Genomic DNA, 26,915 nt, shown 5'->3' with positions numbered 1-26,915 from the left:
ATATTAATATAAAATACTTCATCTTCCATGTCCCTACTCGTGCATTATCTCTTCGACTTGCCGGCTTTTCCATTAATACCGATTTGAAGTTTTTTTTTTTTTTTTTTTTTTTTTTTTCAGATCTGACTTCGGTAACCAATATCTAACAACAACACCGCTGAAAAAAAGGTCCCCTAAATTAGAAACGGTACAAGAAACGCCCTTTGACTTATCGAAACGGTCAATTAACGTCCCTAAATTTCTGGAAATGTTTCGCAGCCGTCACCGTACACGTTTCCGTCCCCGGCGAGTTTCCGGTACGGGGACGGTGCCTCCACCACGTTTCCGTGCATTAGAGAAGGGGGTTCCAACCCCTCCAAAAGTATTTATCTTTAATACTAATATACTTATATATTCTTTAAAAATAATTTTCATGATACATATTAGCCTCTCTAACAAAAATAAATTTTATGTGTCATTGAGTTCCGTCCCTCCATAATAAGTGTTCAAGTTCCGCCATTGATTCGTACCACGATTTTTGATGTATGTACCACAACGTACAAGTTTTACAGATGACTATACAAATCAGTAATGCATAATTGTGGTAAATGTATTAAAATAAGTGGTACTAATATTACTTCCCTTGATTAATTGATTGTAAAATTACTCAAAAATAACATTTTTCTGAAAGACCCACTAAAGAAATTCTAATAATAAAAATATATATTCATGTTTGCTCCAAGTAAAAAATAATAAAAAATTCTAAAGGTACCAAAAACAACATTATTACCTTAAACACGAAAACTTAAGTTGAACTTATTGACAAAGCCGCAGAGGAGAACGATTATATCAACTATGGACATATGAAGTATTTGTCTAGTTAATTGTAGTAGGCAAGGGAGAAGGAATAAGAAGTATTATTTACCACCTTATAGATTAATTACCTTTCAATTTGTTGGATTACTCGATCACATATGCATAGGCATAATATATTATAAAATAGTTAATATTGGATTTAATAAGAGAATGTCTAATATCTAATACTTCTAATCCTATTTTATAAAGCATTTTTTTTTTTTTAAATCTCAAAGTAATTGAATTACCTAAATTACTTTTTATTCATTATTCACTAATTTAAATATATATATCTAATATACATATAATACCCTTAAATCTCAACCATTCATTTTTCTCTCCTCTAATCTCAACTACTCATTTTTTTCTCTCCCTCCATAAATCATTTTATTTCTTTAATTCATTCAAAATATTTTATCTCAAAAACCGTATATCAATAAATTATAAAAATTGTATGAGTGTACTTAAAATTTTATCCTCTTTCATTAAAGATGTCATACTTTCGACAAATTTTTAAATCTGAGGACAGAGCCCATACAGTTAAAGAATTTGACTATCATACTTTATAACTTACCTGTCCTCCCACTATCTCTCCTTAAAATTAGTATATTTTATTTCAGAAAGTCTGGCAACACTTTTGTGCCTCTCAGCCTTTTAATGAAGGCCCAGCCCAATTGAAAAACTTCGCGGAAAAAATTGGATGAACAAGTTGGCGCCACGTAGCCTTGTATACTTGATTCCTAAAGTTCCAGTTATTTACATTCGATTTCTCATGATGAAGAAAACATATACAACTCAAAAATTAAAGATCGTTGAAATCGAAACATGGCATTTAGGGCGGTTGCAGGTTCAATGGCAAGACGCCAATTATTGACACCTGCCAATTTTTGTTCGCGTCCATTTGTTGTTTCTGTTTCAAATCATAATCATCATCAATCCATCGCTTATCCTCCTTCTCGGACTACTGGTATTTATATTTATAATTAATAATTATGTGAGTATCTTCTTATGTGTATATATTAATATATGATATGATATGATTGTAGGTAAAATAAGTTTTTCATTTCTTGAGTAGCATTAACATTCTTTTATATTAGTTGTTACTTTTTACAATTTCTCGAATTGTAAAACAAGACTAGCGAAGGTTTGATGACATTTACAAGGGGAACATGAAAAGGTAAACGAGTTATTTAGATAAAATTTGCGCAAGAAGTATGTAACATGTTTATCTCGTTTCGAAAAGGTTTTACTTGATGCTTTATTAGTACAAAAGTCGTACTTTTAATGGCCAAATACGGCCGAAAAAAGGTTAGATGGCTTATTAGAAACAAATAAAAAAAGTAAGTTGTTATTCTAGACAAATAACTGTCGTAAGTATTTACTTGTGACATGGCAAAAGCTATTATTTCTCATGAATACTTTCAGAATTTGTAGTATAATTTGAGTTCAAAATATACTATATATGGTTTCCCTTGTGTAGGAACTTTGGATATATGGTATGAATTAGTCAGAGAGACAGACAACATGATTATATTAATATGTATACCTTTTGGTGGTTATTTATATTCCTACACTTATTATATTGAATGTCAATGTTTTTAGGATTCAGGTTTTCTATTCGAGCAATACAAGAGGCAACAACGAACCCTATAACTCCTACGAAAGGTGATAATGCTGGGGGACAACCACAGTCTCCTCCTAATTGGAAGGTCAAAATGCTTTATGATGGTGATTGTCCCCTCTGTATGCGTGAGGTATATTGAAAGCCATCATTTGCCAATTCTGGCTTAAAGACTAGTTATTGTGAATAACCATCCTTTCATCTGAAGTATGTTTCTTGTTGTTAGGTAAATATGCTAAAGCAAAGGGATAAGAACTACAATGCAATCAATTTTGTTGATGTTAGTTCAGACAATTATTCTGCAGAGGATAATCTGGGCATCGACTATGAAACTGTATGTTACTAAATATCTTTCTTGATCTGTTATTTTGTACTATTCCTTTCTGCGTCAAACGTTAACATATCCTAACATTTTTAGGCTATGGGTAAAATTCACGCAATCATGTCTGATGGAACTATTGTCACTAATGTTGAGGTATGCATTCCTCTGTAACTCATATGCTATTATTTAAGTTATCATGTTCACATAATTTTTCTGTAGTTTTTCTGGAAATGACATGTTGAGCTATTGAAAACCTGTGCAGGCTTTCCGCAAGTTATATGAAGCAGTTGGTCTAGGATGGGTATATGCAATTACAAAATACGAGCCCGTAAGTAGTCTCATTATATTACAACCATCATGCTTATCATGTGACGGGTGCCATAAACTTAAACTTTGCTGAACCTAATACATGTGTTGACAGGTTGCAACAATTGCTGATGCTGTTTATGGTGTTTGGGCTAAATATCGTCTCCAGGTCACAGGTTTGTCTACTAGAGTCATATACTCATATCCATGTCATTGATTTCCCTTCTACATAGAATAGCCTGATCAACATCATTGTTTTTAGGTCGACCACCTTTGGAAGAAGTTTTGGAGGCTCGAAAGAAAAAGGTCCGATTAATACTTTGGCCTTTAGTTTACAAATGCTTGTTTATTTTATGGACATCTTGATTCACCAATTCTTCATAATTGGCAGGAGGAATTATGCAATGACAGTAAGAGTTGTAGGATGTAAACTCAGATCTCTTCTATTCACATGTCCATGGTTTACCTTCAGGCAAGATTTCATGTTGATAAATTTTGAAGGCATGACTATGTCTGCTTAGATGTTACAGTAATAGTTGCTCTTTGTTACATTACCAGTGAAGTCCATATATCAACAATCAACTTGGTTCAGCAATAGCTGAATATATATGTATATACACTTACGTGCTTATTTACTGTAGTTGAATACACATTTCACATATAAAGCCCACTATACAAAGAAAGAGCATCAATAAGCACATAAATACTCCCTAGAAAGAAATAAGTTAACAATAGAAGAAACATATGACTTCTTCTACAACTGTCCACTAGATTCATTATGCAGCATATAAAAACTATCTGAATTGTATGATTCTATTCTGTATTAGCAATACCTCTGTTTTTTGTGAGCTTCAATCCCGTCTGAAACACTGATTCTTTTCCTTAAGGAGTTCTGCCTTATCCATTTGGACACTTTTATCCATCTTTTCCGAGCCCTTAGCAATTTAAACACTTTTATCCATCTTGTACGGGCAATAGTGCAGGCAGAAACAGTTCGAGCAGTCAGCGTCACAACATCGGTATCAGAATTTGCTGGATTAGAAGGCCACTCATTGTAAGGGTTCCCAAGATGAAAGTCATGATCAAAGCTTAGAATGTAGCGTAAATCTTCAAATTCTTCTAGAGCCTGACAAAAGGTGTCATGCGTATTCATATGCCCACATGTCTCGAGGAGAGACTCGACAGCCTGAGAAGATGTGTTTGGCTCTGTTGCAGTCCCAAAATTAGGCCCATTTAGACTTTCTAGATTGGGTCGATGATATGAAGTATGTTCATCATAGTAATGTGGGAAATAAATCATCTCATCATCAAAACGGACTATCTCTTTTCCCCGTTCAGATCTATAGGTTACAGTAGGTGCATGGTTTGTAATTTGACCCATTTGGGAGTTATTTAAGATGTTTGGATGTTCATTGAGATCAGTGGAAGCATGGATAACTTGTGAACAGGGACTTGGTGGCCCATCATTAGTCAGGGAAGATGGTATTGAGGTGATATCTGTACCCGTTTCAACATATTCTTTAAGAGAAATCTCATCTTCGAAAGAGTGAAGCACGTCTAGATGTTCAGATGCATATTTCACTAAATTGTGAATGTCTGCCTGTTAATAAGATCAATCAGACTTAGCCAAAAGTGGGTTGGGCTGGGTGGGAGAAGAAAGGTATACTTGCCTTTTGTTCCCCAGATAGTTGGTTGACCGGTATGTACTGATGATGTTCTACTATTAATGCCTTTAGTTGTAGTTTGACATCAAGAACCAGGCCGGTTATTGTTTCATTGCTTGGATCAAGGTACAAAAACAATCCCTTGGAAGCCTGAGCATTTTTTATGATGTCGTCCCAGATCTTAGAAGAAGCTTTTAGGTCAAGTATCTGCAAATGTTGCAAAGAATGCATTATTACTAGCTTAGAAAAATAAGAACATCAAATAGGAAAATAAGAACGATCTGTAGCTACATCTTCCAGCCGTTTTGGATCTTTGTAGAGGAGAGTCAGAAGATCCTTAACAGTGATCACTCCTGCCTCTTCCAGATGTTTATAGCGAGGACCCTTATAGCGGATCTGTTGTAAATGACACACCTTATCGGACAAAGATGGGTGAGAATGTTTTTCAGAATCTGCACAGGTGGACACTAGTTAAGCTGTTGGCCAAAAAAAGTATATTGCTACAAAATTCGCAATGTACGTTGCCATCTTATACACTTTGCTCCAAATTAAATTTCAGACCATTGTGGTTAGGGTTAAGACTGTCAACAGTATATGGTGACATGGTGTTTTATGTCTTTAAATGCACGTTGGATGAAGTTGCAACTTGTAGTCTCTAGAAAAATTAACTTGCATGCATTTGGTTGATCCATTAAACTTTAATGTTGGCAAGTCAATGAGACAGAAACTTGCTGATATCAGTACACTTACAGATAGCACGCCCATCTTTCATCAGAAACGCTTCCGTACTTGCTACTTCCACCGCATTCATTAAAGTGGCATCCACAACTCCTGCCCCCAGTCTGTACCAACCATTTTTTATGTTTTCTGAACTATGAGTAAAAGAAATCCTGTCGACAAAGCATATGCCTTCTTTTAGCTGAAAGCAAGTATTTCCTTGGAGGGTGCGCTTCCCTTTCCTTTCATTTATAACCATCTTTTGAAATTTTTCTGAAGTCCAATTAGCATCATTGCTTTCATCGTCACCTATCCGGAAGCCAACTATTTCGAGTTTTGCCATAGATTCAGGCCCGGTAGTAACTATCTGCCCACTGAGGGCATCCACCATGGCTATTTCTATAGTTTTCTCGTTCTCTCCTAGAAGTGGTTTGCCGGTGTAGACTGGTAGGCATATCTTGCTTCTGAACTGTAGTTTTAGAACTTTTTGAACTGAAGCAATTTCCTTGTTAGCTAGGTTCCTTGTATAAAAAGTTGAGTAGTGAGGTACATGATAATCATTAATGATTGGGGCTGCCAAAATTGTTTGGATAATATGTTGTACTTACTCTTTCATGCTGACCAAAATCTCCTGCTTAGCCAATCCAATTTGCTCTTTTATCTGTAAATTAATTGTGTCTTTCAACTATAGGCGGAGCCGTATGTAATACTCTGTATGTGAATTCTAATATATACTGTATATAACTAGGTTTTGTTTCAAACTCTCAGTTTGCAATCAAATCAGTCTTGCTATTCAAGCTCTCGATTATAAAAGTATGGTAATCTTTTAATTTTCTAGTGTCTAGCAGAGTAGAGGGAACTCACAATTGTATGGATTAAAGGCGTAAGAACAGGTAGAATAATTGGCTCGATGATGCGCTGAAATGTTTGAATTATCATCACTTCCAGTGCCTCCCTACAGTACAATACATATCGTTAATATCACACAGTCAGAGAGGTAAATCACATATTATTACTGAAAACCTATTTTTAAGCCTTCTGTCGAATTCATGCCCCCATGAGTAACGTTCTTGAACGCGATCACCATCAACCGTCTTAAACTGATTTTATCTGTGGATTTAAAGTTAACAATTCACGGATAGTAACTGAGATGAACAAGTGTTTGGTTTAGTTTTTACCTTGCTAAAGAGGAAACTCCTGCAACCTCATCATCGGATGAACTTATGTTTGGTTGTAGTTCATCGTCGTCGGTATTAACTTCCTCCAACCTTCGTTGAATCAATGCCATTATTGTGTTTTTTGTGAGCTTTAGCTGATGACGGAATTGTGGTTAGAAAGTCGTTGGGTTGGTTTGGATGAAATTAGATTCTTAATATGTTTGTAATTATTAAGTTGATTATCTATTCTATTTAAAGAAATGAGGTTGAGCGTCAACTCCTCAGCGTTGGACGCTGTCAAACCCACACTTTGCTATGTGGAACACCTCTCATACATTGTATTATACATCAAAGTTTATTTTAAAGGATGGTTATCTTTAACATACATCTCTGATACAATGTTTCTTTTCGGGCTATAACTTTTTGTATTTATTTATTCCTTTTTTTTTCTGTTATTTGTAAAACATTCTTTATGTTAAATTAAGTAAACTAATTTCAGAGTCGTACCTGTATATTCTCAGGAATAGTTATCCAACATGTCAATAGGTTATCTATCATTTGTAACTTGTAAGTAAAATAAATAGTTTGAAATGGATTAGGATTCTCTTATTTTCGAAATGGACACGATGGTTCATGTTAAATTTTGGCGTGAATAAAAATATTGTACTCAATGATTGTGAGTCTTCACTATTTATTTAGTTTTTCTTTTTTCACAAAACTGACATGATATATCATGCTGAAAATTACATGGAAGGATCTTGATCCATTTTAAATATATATATATATATATATAGACAATAAGCAGTTAAACTATTTAAATAAGAAATCCCAAACTAAGCTTGATTAGACAAATCATTTTTGCACCACAACAATCACACTGCTTCCTTTTAAACTTTCATGGCCACATAAGCACACAATTAGTGATTAACTTTTGATATGGTTTGGTCTACACTCTACAAGTAATTTTGTAATGTAAGGATTTGATAGATTTTCATTAAGCACTTTATGCCTGTTTAATCAAGTTCTACTTATAAAGTTGATTTACTAGATCATCAAAATAGGCTGACACCAAGAGTTGGCAGAGCCAGATACTGATATTAAGGACCGATTGCTTGATTGAGAAAGGACGACTGATAAAAAATCAGGTTGATAAATGAGAACAAACTAGCATAAGATGTTGTGTTGGTTGGAGGAGGCCGAGCCCCATTCCCCAATGCCCTACCTCCGCTTTGTAGATATAGCACTCACCCTGAGCTCTTGCTTCATATTGCGTTTAGGCAGGAGTCCCTGTTAACAAATAAAATGATGTTGTATACTAACAATCAACTGCTCGTTTAACATCAAAGATAATGGTTGTATATGAACTTGATTTAGCATGGCTGAATGTTTTTATGTACATATAATTACAGCTGCCTATGAATGGAATTCAATACTAATTTGGGACTTCAAAACCCTAAGTACAGATACAACAGCATTAATAACCAAACCACATACATGCTCCCTGAAAAAAAAAAGAAGAAACATATGATTTCTTCTTGTAATAGTATAACAAGCAGCAATGAATAAAACTATATAAATAGTGTGATTCCAAGCTATTGTTAAAAACACCTTTGCTTTTTGAGTGGCTGAATTCCGTCTGAAAACGTAAGCCTTTCCCTAACGGAGTTCCGCCTTAGCAACCGGGACACTTTTGTCCATCTTGTCTTTGCAATAGTACATAAAGCAACAGTTTGTGTAGCTAGCATCAGAACATCAGCATCAGAATGTGTTGGGCTACAATTCCATTCGTCGTTAGGGATCTCAAGGTAAGTGCTATAATCAGTGCTTAGAAGGTGATCTAACAATTCAGAGCCTTCTGAACTCGAATTAAAGATGTTAACTGGATTGTGGAAACACTCGACAACTTGAGAAGACGTTTCTGGCTGTGCAGCATTCCCAAAGTTAAGCTCGTTTGGACTTTCATGATTAGACAAATGAAGTGAGATAGGTTCCTTCAAGTAATCCCTAGAATAAGCAACCTCGCCATCAAAAGGAACTTTTTCTTTCCCCTTTTCAGATTGAAAGGTTACAGTAGGTGCATGTCTCGTGCTTTGATCTGTGTGGAAGTTCAAGCTATTCACATTTTTTGGATCTTCAGTGAGACGAGGGGATGCATAGGTAACCTGTTTAGAGGGTCTTGGTAGTACATCAGTTACCTTGAAAGTCCCTGTGGCACAAGGTAATGAGGTGAAATGGTTGCCTGACTCGAGATATCCTCTAAGAGAAGTCTCATCTTCGAAAGGGCGGAGCATGCCTAAGTTTTCACATGCTAGATTTACCAAACTTTGGCTGTCTACCTGCTATTAAAACAGGGTGTTATTAATTGACTAGATACTTTCGAGCTCAAGTCTAAACTTGAATTTATATTAGGGAAATGGGGAAAGGGGGGAGTGGGTACTTGCCATTTGTTGGTCAGATAGGTCGTCAGCCGGTATGTACTGATGAGATCCTACTATTAATGCCTTCATTTCTAGTTTCACATTAAGAACTACACCGGATTTGGGTTCATAGCTCGGATCAAGGTACAGAAACATTCCATTGGATGCCTGAGCATTTTTAATGATGTCATCCCAGGTCTTAGAAGAGGCTTTTAGTTCAAGAATCTGCAAATGTCACAAAAAAAGGTATCAAAACATAGATTAGAAACATTAATAGAAGCATTTAGCACGAAGAAAGCCATGCTTTGTGCTTGATATAAAAGGATCAGGATCCTCTCATCTTGGTCATGCTGTGAGAGGGAGTAAGAATTGGGCCTGTCAATATTAATAAAAGCTCTGTGCCATAATTTATGATATTGTTTCTCAATGATTCCACATTACTAACATTATTGATTGAACATGATACGATTCTAATCCAATATATTTAAACTAACAGGATTCGGAAATAGAAAGATAAGACAATTCGTAGCTACATCTTGGAGCTTTTTGACATCTGTGTAGAGGAGAATCAGCAAATCCTTCACAGTAATCACTCCGGCCCTTTGTAATTTTTTATAGCGAGGACCCTTATATCCGATCTGTTGTAAATGACAGACCTTATCGGATAGAAATGGGTTTGGGTGTTTTTCATAATCTGCAGAGGAAAAACCATATTGTTCATTATTTTGAGCAAGAAAATAAGAATGCCTGTAACAAAAAAGAGTGAAAACTGTCAAGTACGTTGCTCATTTGTTAATTTTTTTGCTTATAAATTCAATACCAATGCGGTTAGACTAAGAATGTACTCAATATATGATATTACATATTTTCAAATGCATGTTTAATGAACTTTTAGCCATAAATTTTTAACTTTTCGTGCTTCTAGCTAGTTGAGCCTTTCACAGTAGAATACTTACAGGTAGCACGACCATCTTTCATGAGAAAGGCTTCTGTCCTTGCTACTTCCACTTCATTCATGAAAGCGGCATCCACAACTCCTGCCCCCAGTCTGTACCAACCTCTGGTGGTGTTCTCTTTGTTATGAGTAAATGAAACGTCATCAACTAAACAAAGACCTTCTTTTAGCTGCAAGCAAGTACTTCCTTGGAGGGTTCTATTCCCTTTCTTTTCCATTAGAATCCTTTTATGAAAGTCTTCAAATGTCCAATTATCATCATTGCTTTTGCTTTCATTATCACCTACCCGAAAACCAACTATTTCGAGTTTCGCCATAGATTCAGGCCCATTATTCACTATCTGCCCAGTGACAGTATCAACCAAAGCTATCTCAATGCTTGCTTTATTCTGGTGTAGGCTGGCAAGGAAACCTTGTTTCTGAACTGTAGCTTTAATTCTTTTGGAACGGAAGTACTTGCCTTGCCTATTTTGTTCCTGGTTAAAAAATGATGTGTGAGCTAAATGATATAGCAACTATGATTAACGCTGCCAATTTATTTGGATAATAGAGGTTACTCTTTCAGGCTAGCCAAGATCTCCTGCTTTGCCAACCCAATCTGCTCTTCTACCTGGAAATCCTTGGACTATCAGTATCTGGGCTTAGATTGTATGACTGAAATATCAAATTAAAATCTGAAATATGATTATGACTTAACAATTTTAAAGATACACACCCTAAACACTGCCTACATTCAAAAACCTTTCAATGGACCAGTTATGTAAACACTCAGCATATGCAATTAAGTGTTAGTATCTTCGCGTGATGGGTATTGTATTTTTCATGGGTGAGGAGGTACAGAGTGTACGCCCATGTAAACCAATATATGCACGGGACCAGAATAGTTGGGGTCAAGAGGTCCTTCCACCCTTTTGCGGGGGTCCTAAGGGAGCGCACCTAGCAGGGTCGTGGGTAACTCCCCTTGTAAGCAGGTGGTGTCAAGCGGCAACGTCTTTTCCTTATAAATGATAAGTTATACTCGTATACGTTGATTTGTGAATGGACTTATTGATATGTTGTTTAGCCTATAACCGTCATGTTTATCCAAATTTTTGGATTACACAACAAAAACATATGAAAATCAGAAAACTCTCTTGCAACCAGGATCAGACTTTTAGTCACAATCTTGATCATAGCAATACGTATTATCCAATACAAATTTCATGTAACCCAGACTATAAAGGGACGGATTCTTGTATTTGGGAATTGAGATCATGATTCGTATCGATATCCGGGAAATTTAAAATATTCCCATATTACAGATTTTGCAACATAAAAGATGGATAAAATATCACAAAACTAATAATAACCAAACGTTTGTGGAACAAACATGTCTACATAGTATACGGATATTCATCTTTCGAAAAAATGAACTGAGATAACTCACACATGTCGACTATTAGGCCTCACGAAAACCTATATCCATGACTTAATTGGATTAGATTCACACACACTAAAAAAAAACAATTTCATTAAGTGTTTTAGTTAAGGCAGTGTTTAGGTTTATTGAATCAAACTTCACACGAAATGCAATTATATGTATCATTCTTCTTTGGTGTGCATTAAATTAAAGTTATAATTATTTGCTATTCTATATATCTAGATCAAAATATCAAGTAAGAGTTTCCATGTCATCAAAACTGGTGATATGCCTAAGTCAACAGTTTATAAGTCACACAAAAAGCAAGAAAAACTAACAACTTGACGGATCAAAGGTACTATAACCGGTAGCACGACACGCTGTATGGTTTGGATTATCGTCACTTCCACTGCCCCCCTGCATAGATAAAATAAAATAAATACTACATCACACAAAAAGGACCAATTCAATTATACATTTGTGTTTTAAAGATATATAGCGGAACACGGTCTAACTAACTGTCTTCGAGTTCAAAAAATGTAAACAGATATAGCAACTATGTGTGTATGTAGATACATATAACGGAGGCGACTAAATAATTAAGGGTCTGATAGGTTTTGTACCTTGCTAAAGCAGAGGCACCTGCTGCAAGTTGTTCATGATGGTCGTTTGAGGTGCTGATGTTTGGTCGTGATCCGTTATTGTGGATGTCTTGTTTTTCTTCTTCTTCCAAACCACGTCGTTGATTCAATGTCATTTTTGCAGGGCAGAGACAGGGGCGGCTGTGCTACTAGAACTAAGGAAGTTGTCTTTCTATCTTTTGATGAAAGATTATTGGGAAATAGATTCGATTTGTATTATTATCTATACTCCATTAATAAGCAAACTACTTCACCCCTTTTAACACTTCTACCTTTAAAATGTCTTTTATGCCCTCCTAATTTACACTACCCTATTTTTTCTCCATCACGCTCATTACACACACATACGTTCATCCGATTTCCGATTTTCTCTCCCTCTCCCCTTCTCTGATTTTCTTCCCCCATAAACACCATCCACCACCGCCCCAAATACCACCATCCACCGCCGCAATCCACCTTCTATGTACGCTATCCCCCATAAACACCATCCACCACCGCTCCAAAAACCACCATCAAACAACCATCCACTGCCGCCGGCTTATTTTTTTTCTTTTTCATCGCCGCCGCCCCACAAACCACCATCAAACCACCGGCGTTTTTTTCTTATTCCCCGCTGCATCGCGCGGGTACAACGCTAGTATATAAACAACTAAACAGGTTTCTACTACCGACCCAGCGCGTGAGTGGCTTGCTATTAGATCGATCTCATTTTACGTTTCCATCTTTTCTTTTAAATTTTTTTGTGATAGGAAATACTTCACGTATTGATATTTTAATATTGTATTTGTTAGGAAAGTAAATAACTGTTTTATATTTATAATTTTTATTTAAATAAAAAATTAAGATGTGAGAGACATCCCATCATTTTGTCAATCGTATTCGTTACAACACATAGAGATCATATTAGTAAAATCAAATACATCAAAAAATTTCTAAATAAATGATACAGAGTATTAAAAGCATTTCATGATCCCTTTTACTTATTATGTTATTGTTATCCACATAAAACATGAAGATAAAAAGTAAGGTTTTTGTATAAGATGTCATTAACATACATAAATAATCGTATTTATTATCATAAAATTTTAAATAACGACTTTTAATATAGAGAATCTACCAATAAAATACATAAATAACGACTTTTAATCGATACGTGTCATTATATTACAGCGACAAGTATGCTTTTAGTCAGATTTATTAAAAAAAAACCTATTTAGTAAATTCCTTATTTTAATCTCTATCTATATTCGTATCTAACTAGGATATTCATATGTTAATCAATTCATGTATATTTTAATAATAATAGTGATATACGTATGATTATAGGATTTCTATATTAGGATTTATGAGCAACAATAATTTATTACTTTTTTACGGTTATCATGAATCATTTGCCACCTATTACGAAGCTATTATGAATCATATTATTTATAAGCTTAATCCCTTTTCTTGGTTATTCTAATTAGTCTTGATATATTGATTATTGTTGTTGTCATTATAACTATTATTATTTTGTTATAGTATTTAAAGTTAATTGATTCGGGTTTGAAGAGTTATTCTTTCATCATAATGATGTTGTTTTTTATATTCTCAATGTTTTTAATCTTATGAAGTTTTAGGTTATATGTATGAGCTGGCTAAAAGCATATTATTGAATCTATTAAATTTAGACTCATGGATTTAGACTTTGTATTTTTCTTTAACCTGATTACATGTTATAAATAAAAATAAAATCTGAATATAAATAATCATGAGCCAACCGTGCAACGCATACGAGTATTAATACTAGTATAATTATGTATTATGATAACAGCTTTTAGGCTGTATATAGTTAGCAAAATTTACCAAAAAAGTATTACTAGTATGTTTCAAATAAGTGCTCCACAATATTACATTACTTTGAAAAGCCATAGGTTATCAAAACATATATGGTGTTTAAGAAGCTTCCTCATGTCGGCTTCACACATAGTTCGTTATTCAAGTGAAGTCTTTCATATGATTACCCAAAACATACGGCATGCTCTATCTATCTATCTATTAATGTAACTTAAAGTTTTTTCTAAAAGTTTTAGACGTCACATATGACGTAATATTTAAATGTCTTATGTCCTTTTGAATTTTTTTTGGATAAACGGGATTAGACATCCGGTTGACTTTTATAACAACAATTAAAGTAGTTAAATACAAATGGTATGACAGAGCATCATACCGGTTTCACATATATCCTTTTGAATTAAAACATAAAGAATGGAGGATCCAGGATCGAATCAGGAAACGACTGATAAAACAAAAAGTTTTCATGGTTCGTGTTCTAAAGTTTATGTGTATGAAAATAAGTAACATGCAACATGCATAATACATAAGTGTAACTAAATTGGCTTAAATAAATTTATTGTGGAAACGCCGTTAGAAAAATTATATAATGAAAACAGGTGATTCAAACTTGTAAAGCATGTCTACTACAGTATCTTTCATATCATCTATACAAGGAGTTAGGGGCGAAGTTAGTAGGGGGACTGAAGGGTGTTTAGCCCTCGTCAACCGTTCATGCTTTCCATTGCAAGGCTACCTCAGGGTGGGGGGAGCACCTCGTCACCCCTCCCCTCCCAAATTTTTCTTCTCCTCCCCGCCCTCTCCCTAATGCTAGGAGCGTCTCGCCACCCCTCCCCGCGTCCTCCCCACCCTTTATTTCTACTTAATTTATTTAAAATAATAACTAAAACTTTTTACTTATTAAATTAAAACTAATACAATATTAAGCTAAAACACCAAGCTAATACAATATTTTTAAAAACATTACATAAACCTAACACTCGGAATAGTCAAAGTCCACAGTACGGTCGTCGTCGTCGTTACGATGAATGTACCGATACGGTTCAGGAGACCCAATACAACGCTTGGTTGACGAGATACGTACTCCTCCTCCGGGTCAGAATCGTAGTCTACATGCTGACCACCACCGACATTGTCTTGCGTGAATAACGTGTGGTCAAGTGTAGATGTGAAAGTGGAAGAGGCAGCGGTAAGCTGAAAAATAATTTGGTTCAGCCAGTCAATTTTCTGTTGAAGATATACAACATACTGAGCTTCGGCAGTGTTTCGAGGCCGATCAGAAGATTCAATTCGGTTGATTTCAACTTGGTAAGTCGTCTTCTCGTCTGATACACTCTGAATAATGGTGTTTACCTCATATCGGTGTTTGTCATCGTTGAGCATGTGAGCTTGCATCGTCATCTTGATTTCCCTTAGGTCCATATGTGTGGTGTTATGAGAAAAAGGAAAGAATGAAAGAAAGAATGAAATGGTGGGGGAAAAAATAAAGAACAACAAGTGTGAAAAGAAAAAGAAAGAAGAAGAAGAGAAAAGTTATTGTTGCATGTGGGGCCTATTTATCTCTTTTTTTTTAATTGCATAACGGTCGAATAACATAGGCACCACAACCGGCACCGTCCTCCTCAAAACGCTCCCCACCCTACCGGTATCGGAGGGTCAGAACGGTGTTTAAACCGGTACCGGTTGGGTGCCTATACGCTCCGTCCACCCTCATAACAGACTAGTACAAAGGTCTTTTTGAACCAAACCATTTCCAATCTATAAATGTTTAATTTTTTTGTCATTATAGTGCAAGTAAAACCTTTAAAATGAGCCAATAAAAGTAAACTATCGTAATAAAAAAAAATTAATTTACTAACATCTTATTAAATATTTATATCTTTTATATTATATTGTATACAACTATCAAGGAAAAAATGATTGAGGTCCTCAATGTAAAATTCTTGTTCCGTCTTTGTACGGAGTAATTTTTGTATATTCTCAAGTGTTATGACTTTATTCCAAGTTTCCAACAAACTTCAAATCCTTTGCTAACATTTCAACAAAACAAAACAATTGTACATTCGCACGTCTCTTGACTTAATTGCTCAGAATTGTTTATTTTAATAACTTTTTTATTTTGTTTTAATTGCTCAGAATTGTTTCGTGACTTGAGTTTCAATAGAGTCGAAGCTAAAGCCCAAAAACGAGCTTGAAAGATATAAAAAGCGGGGTTTTAGCGTTAATGACTCAACTTTTGATTTTATTGACCTTTTTAAACCTTATTCAATGATAATATAATATGTTCAAAAAATTATATATAATACCTCTCCAAATCATTGAAGGGTGAAGAAAAGGTTACTAAAAAAGTCTTGTTCTTTACTTCTCTTCCTTCATCTCCTACACAAATATGTTAAATTACATCTCTTTTAGTATTTTCTTACTAAATTATATGTCCTCTCAGTCTTGCTATTATTATCCATAAAAAAAAGGTAAAGATTAAGATATTGTGATTAATTCAAAACTTGTCTTGTAATAAGCCCTTTTCATCTCAACCGAGTATGCACGAGGTGTTTAATTTGATTGTATTATTATCTTATTTTTTAGTTGTCAAATCGATGTAAGCTTTTAATTGTTCGTGGTCTACTTGGATTACTAGTCCAAGTCTTTTATTGTAAAATTTCGGCATCTTGTTAACGGTCTTTCATTTTTTTCTGTCTTTTAATAAAATAATATAAAGTTTGACAGTTAAGAAAAATAATCTTTTTCATCTCTATATGTAATACTAAATTGACATTTTTAGACAAAACTAAGGTAAAAACATAAAACTAATGAAGTAACGTGAACAATAAATGTGAGACAAAAAAAGTAATCAATTATATTTAAACTTGCTCAGGAAATATTTATTAAGGGTTAGGTCATGTTTATTTTTTTAACTATTAAGTGACTGAATTGACAAAATGACTGAATGAATAAATAATGTTTATATGAATTAAGTCAATACAGTTGTTTTATTTATTAAGTCAAAAAAATAAACACTTTTGTTGACTTAATGAATTAAGTATTTTTGATTAAGCTATAACTGAATTTTGTAAGTCTCAAACAAACACTACCTTAGTCACAGATGACTAAGTTATCTATACTATATTAATAAACAAACTACTCCCCCCTTTCCAATTCTCTACCTTTAAAATATCCAAAATACCCTTAATTTTCAACACATTCCTAACTCACACACTAAATTTACCCAATATATCCCTAAAATATTTTACACACATATTTATCCAAACTATCTATCTCCTTTAATAATTAATTTAAATATTTTCACCTAATATCTCTATAATATTCTTAATAAAGTTATTTACAAAAAATACATCTCTTAACCATAAAATAACTATACTACCATTTACGTCAATTACTTTTAGATTAATAAACACATCATTACCACCACCGCCACTAGCATCACTTGTTGCCGCCACCACCGCCGTATTGCGCGGGTACCCATCTTGTCAATTATATATATATAGGTAACTTTCTGGTGAGAACATGTTTAAAATAAGAACGGTAATAACAGGGGGTAAAAGATGAATTTTAACATGGGATGGATTTTTTTTAAACTTTATTTTTCTATTAATTTGAAATTGTAATGACCTCTTATAGTTAGTGCTTGTACGTGTCAAAAAAACTTCCTATCTCAATTATATTGGATTGCAATTAAATTAAGCACATCAATTTTCTAAATAACAATATTCATATTATTAGTTGTTTCATCCTCTTTAATGATAGATTAAATTTGTAAAAAAATACAATTCATTTTTAACATGAGTGGATGCACAAACAACAATTAAGTTACTGGATGCACAATTAATGAAAAATGGATGGAAAAAAAAATTTGGAGATACAATATAAGCATGTGGATGAAATAATTTGATTTTATAGATTCAGGATGCACAAAATATGATTTTAGGATGCACAAATTAATAAAAATAGGATGCATAATTAACACAACTCCAAGATGTAATATTAACGCGAGGATGCATAAAAAATAAGATACTTAATGTGATATTAAAAATAAAAGATAAAAAAGAAGTCAAGTGAATAAAAGCAAACAGATGCTTTGTAAATCCCGGGATATGAAAACAGAATTAAGTTAGATATTTGATTTTAGTTAACAAATTTGAGATATGGATGAAAAAAAAAATAAAAAGTGCATCAAATTTTATGGAAGTCTACTAATCATACTTCAGTCAAAAAATTATTAAACAGATGTATAGTTAGTAGTGTTTCATGTTTGTCTCTCATGAAGAACTAAATGTGAAAAAACTGATTTTTATTTGTTAAACTGATTGTATAGAAACCGTAACCTTTCTTTCCAGTTTTGCCCTTTTGACTAAATATTTAAATTGAAAAATCCATTAAATTTATTAACCGTTGGATTATATAATATAAGGCCCAGATCTGTTTTTATTTGTTCTCATTCTTAAAGTGTTCTTATTGGATGAGACATATATATATATATAACTAAAAGAGGAGGTTGGGGGTACATTTGGCACCCCTAATCCCCATCCTTTAGTCTAATACTTCATCCTTATTAATCCTTTATTTTTTAATATATATATTTAAAAAAACATGACAGATCTTTAATAAAAAAAAATCTTATAAAAAATATCTCTATTATTAAAAAAACCTACGGCAAAAATAAGAATCTACGATCGACTACCAAAAAGGTTTTTTGTTTCTCTTTTTATTTAACTAAAGTTGAAAAAAAAAGTAAACTGAAATCAATGTATAAATGGAGTTAATTTTCATATGTTTCTTCTTTAGCTTTCGTATTGATTAAGTTGTGATATTAGTCATACACTTTTTGTTTCTCTTTTAACTAAAGTTGGAAAAAAAATGGTAAAATGAAATCAATATTTATATGAAGTTAATTTTCATATGTTTCTTCTTCAGCTTTCGTATTGATTAAGTTGTGATATTGGTCATACACTTTTTGTTTCTCATTTTATTTAACTAAAGTTGAAATAAAAGATAAAGTGGAATCAATATTTATATGGAGTTAATTTTCATATATTTATTCTTTAGCTTTCGTCTTTATTAAGTTGTGATGTTGGTCATACACTTTTTGTTTTATAGTTAGTATAAGATTTATATATATAACTTGAGACTACCCGTCCAATGGACGGACCTGAACACTAGTATATATATGTGTATATATTTGAAAGAATATCTTGTTGAATGTTTACCCATATTCTTGAACCCTTTGATGTTATTAATCTTTGATGAATGGTGATATATTAAATTTTAAATTAAATTAATGTTTGTCTGTTTGTACACCAAACCGAGGTTAGGTTTAGAAGGGAGATGATGGGTGTTTTTGGTTGTTTGTTGGCGATTCCCCAAAGGTAGAGTGAATCTCTTTACGTCAATCAATTATGATTTGATTGTTAGCCGATTAAGATCGTGCTATTATGCTTTAGATGTGCTCTGATCTGTTTGATAGAGTTTATGAATGAGTAAGAATGAATGAATGATGCCTTCGTGAGGTCTTATGAATCTCCTTTTATAGGAGAATTTATCTTGGAGAGAAAGTTAAGCCTCTTTAGGGTTTCCCTAAGTCTTAGGCCAAGAATATTATTTCCTTAATTATTGGTTGCAAGTGATAAGAGCAAATCCCGAAATTATAGGGGAATAATTCTTATCCTTTTTACCTTACTGCGGAAGCCTTCGTTACGGACAGCCTTCGTGTCGTAACGTGTTACTATTCTTTCGTGTGACAGGTCCTGGCTGAGAGCGTACATCATCATTGTCGACGTTAGACAACCATTCAAAAGTCTAATGAAAGTTCACGGAAACTACCTGCTTGCAGTCCTCGAATAAGCTTTGTTTTTTTTTTTTTTACCATAATACAATTACTAATTGGCAAGGACAAAATATTCACCTTCAAATTGTAAAATGTTGTTGTGGATGATTGTTATGGACTTTCACGATTTTGAAATTCAAAAAATTCCATTAACTGCTTTTGTACCTTTAGAAGATTTCGCCATCTTGTAAATTTCGTAGATAAAGTGATTGAAACTAAGTTCCGTTGTAACGAGAGTAATTGATTTTACTTTTGGGGTTATGTTGAAATTAAAGACATTAAAATATATATAATTATTTTCTATGCGTACTGATATTAAACTAGAAGATAACTGGAAGCCTGGAATGTTAAGAAAAAAGTTTTAATTGAAACCTCTACCGCTTGGCTTTTACAAACTTTACAAGTCCACGCTAAGGCCGGCCACTTATTGGGGGCATACTTTTTATGACCATTTCCGGCTAATCAAGGGAATATGATCGAGGCGGATGTTTTAGAAATCTACAAGAAGGTCCCGTTCTTTTTTTGCTTAATAAACTTAATAATTAAGAACTTAATACATTCAGTCGAATTTCATTTTTTTTTAATTTAATAAACAAAAATAACCATTAGTTACCTATTTTTTACTTAATACATTCAGACATTATTTATACATTCAACCACTTAATACATTCAGCATTGAAAAAAAAAAAAAAACGGGCCCTTTGTTGAATTATATACAACGTGCGGACATATTCAAATATAGCCTAATGTCCAATATTATAGAGTATCATCACACCTTACGGGTGAAAATCCCCTAAAAAATAACTTGAGGGGTAAAGGAACTTGACTAGTCAGTATAACTTAAAGAAATCTTAGCCCATTTATATCTTTAAATCTTTAATTGCTTAATTTAATCTCAACATGTCACTTGTTAACCATTACATGTCTTCATTTGAAACTTTTCAATCGCAAACATTATAGCATCAATGCTGAATAATAACGAAATCAACTTCAAACCAAGAGATTGTACCAGCCGTTTGATATTACAACTAAAATTGAACTCTGGTTAACGCCATTGTAATGCATGTAGTACCTTATATCCATGAACTATAAGGCATTTTCCAGCATTTTAACCACATGGATAAAAACAAATACATTTCTAGCAAAATGGCGTTTACGAGCTCCAAAAGAAAACTGCACTTGCCAATAAGAAGGTCTGAAACTTCTTTTCTTAAGGTTGACAACAAAATAAATCATTTATCTTTCATTAATGTTCTGAGTATGAGATGGGTTTCAGCCATAACTAACATATAGCGCTACTTCCTAATTAACAAAAGTTATTTAAGAAAAACGGTATATCAAGATATAGTTAATACAACGATCTGCCTAACAACTTGAACTGTTGACACCCCCCAAGCAAAACTAGAACCCCAATATATATGTCACATGCAGCCTTGCAGGTTCTACTAATCAAGCCAAAAGATGTTAACACTTACAGATACAAGGAAGTGGGGTCGAGATTAGCCATGATCCATGCATATCAGTCTGGCTCGGGTTTTACTAATAATGAACCATGCGATACAAACTTTATTTATTTTCAGTCGCCAAGCCCCTAGCAACTCATCTTACAAACTACCTGTTTTTATGCACACCTTAACCAAATTATTTCAACAATTTTACAATCTAAAACTGCACACAATGTTTAAATCGGGCAGCAATTGCGCAAGAACCTTTGATTTCATCCTGGCTTTGTGAACTTGATGATATCTCTCTCACGTATCTCTAACATCAGAGAGAGCCATTTTAAGACACTAAACACAATCTTCCATCTCCTCTGAGCTTTACCAATGGCAGAATGGGGAAAGAAAAACCCATCAACTGCACACTGCATGTCCACCTGTGAAGATGTACCAAAATACTGCATATCCTGGTCATGACTCTGTAAAACTTCTGAGTCACAGATCAAGGTGTCGGGCACTTGGCAATGCAAGTCCAATGATTGATTATGATCAAATCTGAGATCATCAGATACCATGCTATTTAACCCATATTCATCTAAGCTATCGACATCTCCCATCGGATAGATGGTTGGCATTACATTAACATCTGGAGACAATGCACTCATCTGTGGGTAATCAAATCGGCCTTTCTTATGGGAAGTTTTTCTTTTTCTGTCATCTGGATCTCTGGTAACCATTTGAGAGTTTAAAGGGTATATATCTTCAGAGATAGAGCAGGTACCCGTTCTAAGAGACGCTTCATCATCATAGGAAACAATTTTCTCTGAATGTTGAAAGGCAGATATCACAAATTTATGTGCTTCAGCCTTAAAACACATTTGGTATAGACGTTAGTGAATCATATTAAAGAACTAAGGGATAGTGAGCAAAAAGGCTATTTAAAAATAGACAACATTAACTGATATTCTAGTCATTTACAAGCTCACCCTTTGAACTTCTGAAAGCTTATCAGCAACAACGTACTTGCGGTTAGAAAGAAGTCCAAGAACTTGGCCCACAACATTAAATACAACGCCATCTCCGTTGAGAGATGAAGGACAGTACAAATACAACTTCTTATCATCAATCACACATCTCCTAGCATGATCCACTGTGACATCCCACATTTTAGTAGACATGCCAGAGCCAAGGATCTGCAGCGTCCAATAAACAATGAAGACAGATAATGAAACAGTTTAGATGAGTGTAGCACAATGAGTGGGTTGGAGAATAGGGCAAAACAAGGCACTATAGATACTTAGACCAACACTGCTATGTCCAATTCTGGGAAATGTAAGAATATGTATAAATACAATTGTAAAACCTGTGCAAGTAGATATAAAGATTTACTAATAATTCAGGAGGTCCTAAGCATTAATATACATTTTGGGCCATCTATGAGTTTCAATCAGTTAGGTTCATTCAACCATTCCCAGTTTCCCATTTTGACCTAGTTCTATTTTTCGTTTAGCTTTATAACTTTGGTCGTCTAACCCTCGGCTGATGGGTTGATATTTCCACCTCCAGGTTTTGGAGTTCATAGTTCACACATGAACAGAAACATCAATCGTTTAGCATCAAGATACAAGAGATCCATGGTGATGCATGTATAGAATGTGCATGTAAATTCAAGATATTCAATGCAGAACGAACACCTTTTAATAGTTTGAAAAATACTAAATTTGTTAGTTGAAATTTCACGAGTGCATATCTTACAGTTCGAAGCTTCGGCGGGTCCAAGTAGGAAAGAGCCAAGAAATCTTTCACCGTTTTTATCTTTTCCTTATTCAACCGCTTATGGAAAGCTCCCTCTTTCCCAATTTTTTCCAGTCGCCATACCTCATCAGACAGATATGGTGGGTGGTGCTTCTTGTACACTGGAAACCAAAAAGGTGAAACTTCAATGAGAAAATCTACTAAAATAGTAGGACAAGACAAAATTAAGAATTATCATCTCATCCCCCTGTATGACATCCGACATTCATAGCCAAAAATGAATGCATGGACAAATGTCAAAACTGTTGAACAAAATAAGCAACCATCTGTGTTATAATTAATAAAACAGAAGGAAATTGGAATTAGCTGAAAGCCTCAAACATCTAGCAGTTTGCAAAAGTTATATGTTCAGATATGTGAAACGAGATAAAGCTATTTACTAAGCACTGCTAGGTAAAAATCACAAATATGACCAGCATGATTGGTATGTTTGATGGCACAAGGGCAGGGAATTGGGTCACAGGGTCAAAATATGTTTTTCTCAGTAAGAACAATTATAATCTAGTTTTTTGAATGGCATAACTTAGAAGGTCGTTAGCATTAATAGTAGACTTTGGGCAACTTTTAACCCACTGAACCCGTTTCCGTTTAAGATTTATCCTTTTGTTTTACCTATTTGACCCGTTAGAGATTAAACATAATCCAAGTTCACAAATTAACAAATAAAGGGTTGAAATCGCCACCTCTAAACACAGTAAAATTTGACAAGAACCCCTGCTCATACCCATAATACAAAAGTTCATCACATACTCACATTCGCCACGATGATCCCTGACAACGAATGATTCTGACTTTGCTTCTCTCACTCTATCTCCATCACCTATATCTAATACTCGTGCTCCCAACCTGAACTTGCGGCTCCTTGTCCAACTGGAATTATCTGTAAAGGAAAGATCCCCCACAAGACCAATACCATCACTGAGATTCAATTGTGCATTCCCAGTAAGAAGAGGCTTCTTCCCTTGTCTCTCTCTGACAACATTATAGTTAAAATCTTCAAGTGTCCAACTGTCTCCCTCATTGCTATCAAAATCTCCCTCAAGAACCACTATTTCAACTGTTGCTGATGATTCAGGTCCGGATGAAACTGTTTTTCCAGTATAAGCATCAATCAAAGCTACTTTTAATGTATTACAGTCCCCTCCTTCAATTCTGGTTCCGGTAAAAACTGGGAGAGCCAGACTACTTAAGAACTGTAACTGCAGCCTTCTTGGAATCAAAGAGTCCTTCTCGTTTCTATAATCCCTATGAAGAGAGCATATATATTGGCCTTAACCATGGTTATCAACTATGTATAAAATATAACAATACATCCATCAAGCAGAATCATACACCTTACCAGTTCATGGCAGCTATATGTCTTTCCATAGCTGATTGAACTTCCTCTTTCACCTACACACTAAATATCATCAGCAAAAAATGCAAGTTCTACAATGTTTGGGTTAACTCGGTACAGGCAAGGAAAAATACAACGTAGAAAGAGAAAATCAAGAGCAGCCATCAGAAGTTACCACAAGAATACCCCGCTTATGGCAGGATTGGGTAACATTATTATTGTTGATATAAGGAAATGACTAAATACACACACACACACACACTATATTGGTAGTTACAATCTCTATGAACAACATGCAATGTCAAGTTTGGTAGTTGCCATAGGCTTGTTCAGAAATATAATATCATATTGATGACATGTATGTTGTTAACATCGTATCTCCATTTTGTCTTAAGGACAACTTAATAGTTGTAGGGACCTCGCCTAAATGTAGAAAGCAGTATTCATTAATAACGTTGATACCAGGAATTCAATTTATATAGACCACATTGACTATCTAAATTCCAATGTCTGTCGGTCGGTCGGTCAGGCATCCAACATTGATGTTAGTTTAGAAGAATTATGATAGTCAAATCTGGTTGTATTTCTCACTATATATCTAGGAACTTATTTGACTGCATATATATGCATCTAACCAATTAATACCAGTATTGAATGCAATGCATACATCTTTAACAACTTAATTAACCGCGAGAGGTGCTCGTGGTCATTAAGTAATTGTTCGTTTCTAACTTGTAATGATTTATTTATATAACGGACTCGAATGGAAGTATAACCCTGTCCTTATTGAAAGTGGACAAACCCGGCCTGCAGGATACTCAAAAAAAGATAAGTAAGACGGAAACAAAGAATCTATTGATATATATATATTTATATTTATAAATTGGACGTACAACTTTACGAACTAAGGGCTCCAGAATCGGCTCCACGTACTTGTTAAACTTTCTGAAATTCATAACCTCAAGCACCACACTGTTGCCAATAAAAATAAATTAAAAAATTACAAACCTAAAAAGAAATATACTCACCGCCAAAATTAAAATAAAAATATACAAATAGTAATATACCTTCTAAAAGTAGGAAGTTTACGACGGCCAGGAGACGAGCAGGAAGGCTGTTCCGGCGGTGGCGATTCTTTCTTCTTTTGCGACATGATAATAATAATAAAAATAAAATATTTCTTACTTCAATTCAAACACCACCCAGTTTGTAATTTATTTTAGTAAAACTATATGATGACGTGGATGAATCGGTAATTAATAATGACTAACATAAAGTCAGTGTGTGTGGGTGGGTGTCAGATCATGACCTGATTTTTGAAATAAATTTGTTTTGCTGGTGTTTGGCGGAAACTAACGGTGACGACAGAAATCAGTCTAACAGCAAAAAAGATTAAAAAAAAAAATTAAAGACGAATAGGATGTGGACGAAAACAAAAGGTGGGACCCGCGAAACCGCGTTTTTAAAAAAAAAAAGAAGAAGAGAATGGTCTATCGGATGATGATGATGCACTAACTTAAGTTGTTTTGCTATGTGTATAGAAGCTAGAAGTTTAGGATTAGGCGGGGACACAAACCCCACAATACGTTTCTTAATATTCCCTGTCCATTTTGTTTTCAATTTTCTAGTGGTGTCGCCACGACGACTAATGTAATACCGGCGACGAGTAATACTCGTATATTAATAGGAAAATGATAAATCCTTCTAACCAATCTTCTTAAAAATTCTTTTAATATATCCATTCGTTAATACATGTAATCCGTATGTCACAATCTTATTATTTATGAGGATTTTTAGGCTAAACAATTAGGAAGATTGATCATTACTCATATTAATATGATATAATATAATGTATAAGCAGTATGGTTTGAATTAGTGATAAACATTTTGACCCCAGGGGACAAAGGTCATGTGTTTAATCCTCATCTCATGTAAAGGTTGGAGGGTCTTTTATATCATTTAGGTAGAATACGGGAACAGTCTTTCTACTTACAGGTAAGGTCTATGTACATATTAACTTCTCCCATACACCATCGAGGTATTGAGACTCAAAACTCGCAGATCACGATATTAAGCAATTTCTTTCTTTCTTTTTTTATGGTAATATATGTACTTTAGGAGTGTAGAATGTAACTAATGTAAAGATAATCAATATTGAAGTAAATGTAATTAATGAACAAAATGACAATATAAACTTTTGCAGCCTGGAAAATATGTAACTTTCAACAAATAACATTGAATGTTTATAAAACAGTATAGACAAGGTAAGCTACTGAGATTGGGTCAGTTTTGGACCAAAATCGAAATCCAAATCGAAGCTTTTGATTTTTGAAAACAAGACAATATTCCTTTTGGTTTGATTTGTCGATTTTGCCGTTCTGGTTTTGCTCACCTCTAAATCTCTAATTGATAGGTGAGTACCATTGACCCATCCTAACTCAATCAAAAAATTTTTTCTTTTAATTGATTGTGAAATTTCATAATTATGTTTATATTTTGTAATTATATGTCTTATGTTTTACAACACGATGGTAGGTAAATATTTTTAAAAACATAACAGAATTAGTTAAGAACTTTTTGTTTTTTAAAACTGAAATTCAAAGTTCAATTTTGACTT

The 26,915-nt window shown here is 34.0% G+C and overlaps 3 protein-coding genes and 1 pseudogene across 7 annotated transcripts; 1 reads left to right on the top strand and 3 right to left on the bottom strand.

The window, feature by feature from the left end:
- The first annotated feature begins 1,601 nt into the window (after positions 1 to 1,601).
- LOC122589552 (uncharacterized protein At5g50100, chloroplastic) lies at positions 1,602 to 9,940 on the top strand. 5 transcript variants are annotated; one of them, XM_043761849.1, is made up of 9 exons: positions 1,602 to 1,801; positions 2,437 to 2,588; positions 2,682 to 2,789; positions 2,874 to 2,930; positions 3,040 to 3,105; positions 3,199 to 3,259; positions 3,346 to 3,389; positions 3,475 to 3,555; positions 9,535 to 9,940. In XM_043761849.1, exons 1-8 carry the CDS (start codon positions 1,660 to 1,662, stop codon positions 3,511 to 3,513), a joined length of 669 nt encoding a protein of 222 aa, XP_043617784.1. In that variant the 5' UTR covers positions 1,602 to 1,659; the 3' UTR covers positions 3,514 to 3,555; positions 9,535 to 9,940. The 5 variants fall into 5 exon arrangements, with proteins under 5 accessions (XP_043617784.1, XP_043617783.1, XP_043617782.1 ...); XM_043761848.1 differs by lacking the exon at positions 9,535 to 9,940 and adding an exon at positions 6,313 to 7,123; XM_043761847.1 differs by lacking the exon at positions 9,535 to 9,940 and adding an exon at positions 6,303 to 7,123.
- Positions 3,795 to 6,752, bottom strand: LOC122588289 (calmodulin-binding protein 60 A-like). The gene is made up of 7 exons (XM_043760403.1): positions 6,643 to 6,752; positions 6,329 to 6,428; positions 6,073 to 6,125; positions 5,498 to 5,985; positions 5,039 to 5,199; positions 4,750 to 4,954; positions 3,795 to 4,679 (listed from the first exon to the last, which is right to left on the bottom strand). Exons 1-7 carry the CDS (start codon positions 6,750 to 6,752, stop codon positions 3,907 to 3,909), a joined length of 1,890 nt encoding a protein of 629 aa, XP_043616338.1. The 3' UTR covers positions 3,795 to 3,906.
- On the bottom strand, positions 7,959 to 12,209 carry LOC122589551 (annotated as a pseudogene).
- Positions 12,210 to 21,196: 8,987 nt separating this feature from the next.
- On the bottom strand, positions 21,197 to 25,678 carry LOC122587151 (calmodulin-binding protein 60 A-like). The gene is made up of 7 exons (XM_043759240.1): positions 25,366 to 25,678; positions 25,192 to 25,270; positions 24,302 to 24,354; positions 23,717 to 24,207; positions 22,903 to 23,063; positions 22,134 to 22,340; positions 21,197 to 22,013 (listed from the first exon to the last, which is right to left on the bottom strand). Exons 1-7 carry the CDS (start codon positions 25,449 to 25,451, stop codon positions 21,426 to 21,428), a joined length of 1,665 nt encoding a protein of 554 aa, XP_043615175.1. The 5' UTR covers positions 25,452 to 25,678; the 3' UTR covers positions 21,197 to 21,425.
- Between the last annotated feature and the right edge of the window lie 1,237 nt (positions 25,679 to 26,915).

Source organism: Erigeron canadensis, chromosome 2 (assembly GCF_010389155.1).
Source record: "Erigeron canadensis isolate Cc75 chromosome 2, C_canadensis_v1, whole genome shotgun sequence".
NCBI classification, from domain to species: Eukaryota; Viridiplantae; Streptophyta; class Magnoliopsida; order Asterales; family Asteraceae; genus Erigeron; species Erigeron canadensis.
The sequence above is the reverse complement of the archived record's forward strand: the minus strand, read 5'-3'. Positions and strand labels throughout refer to the sequence as shown.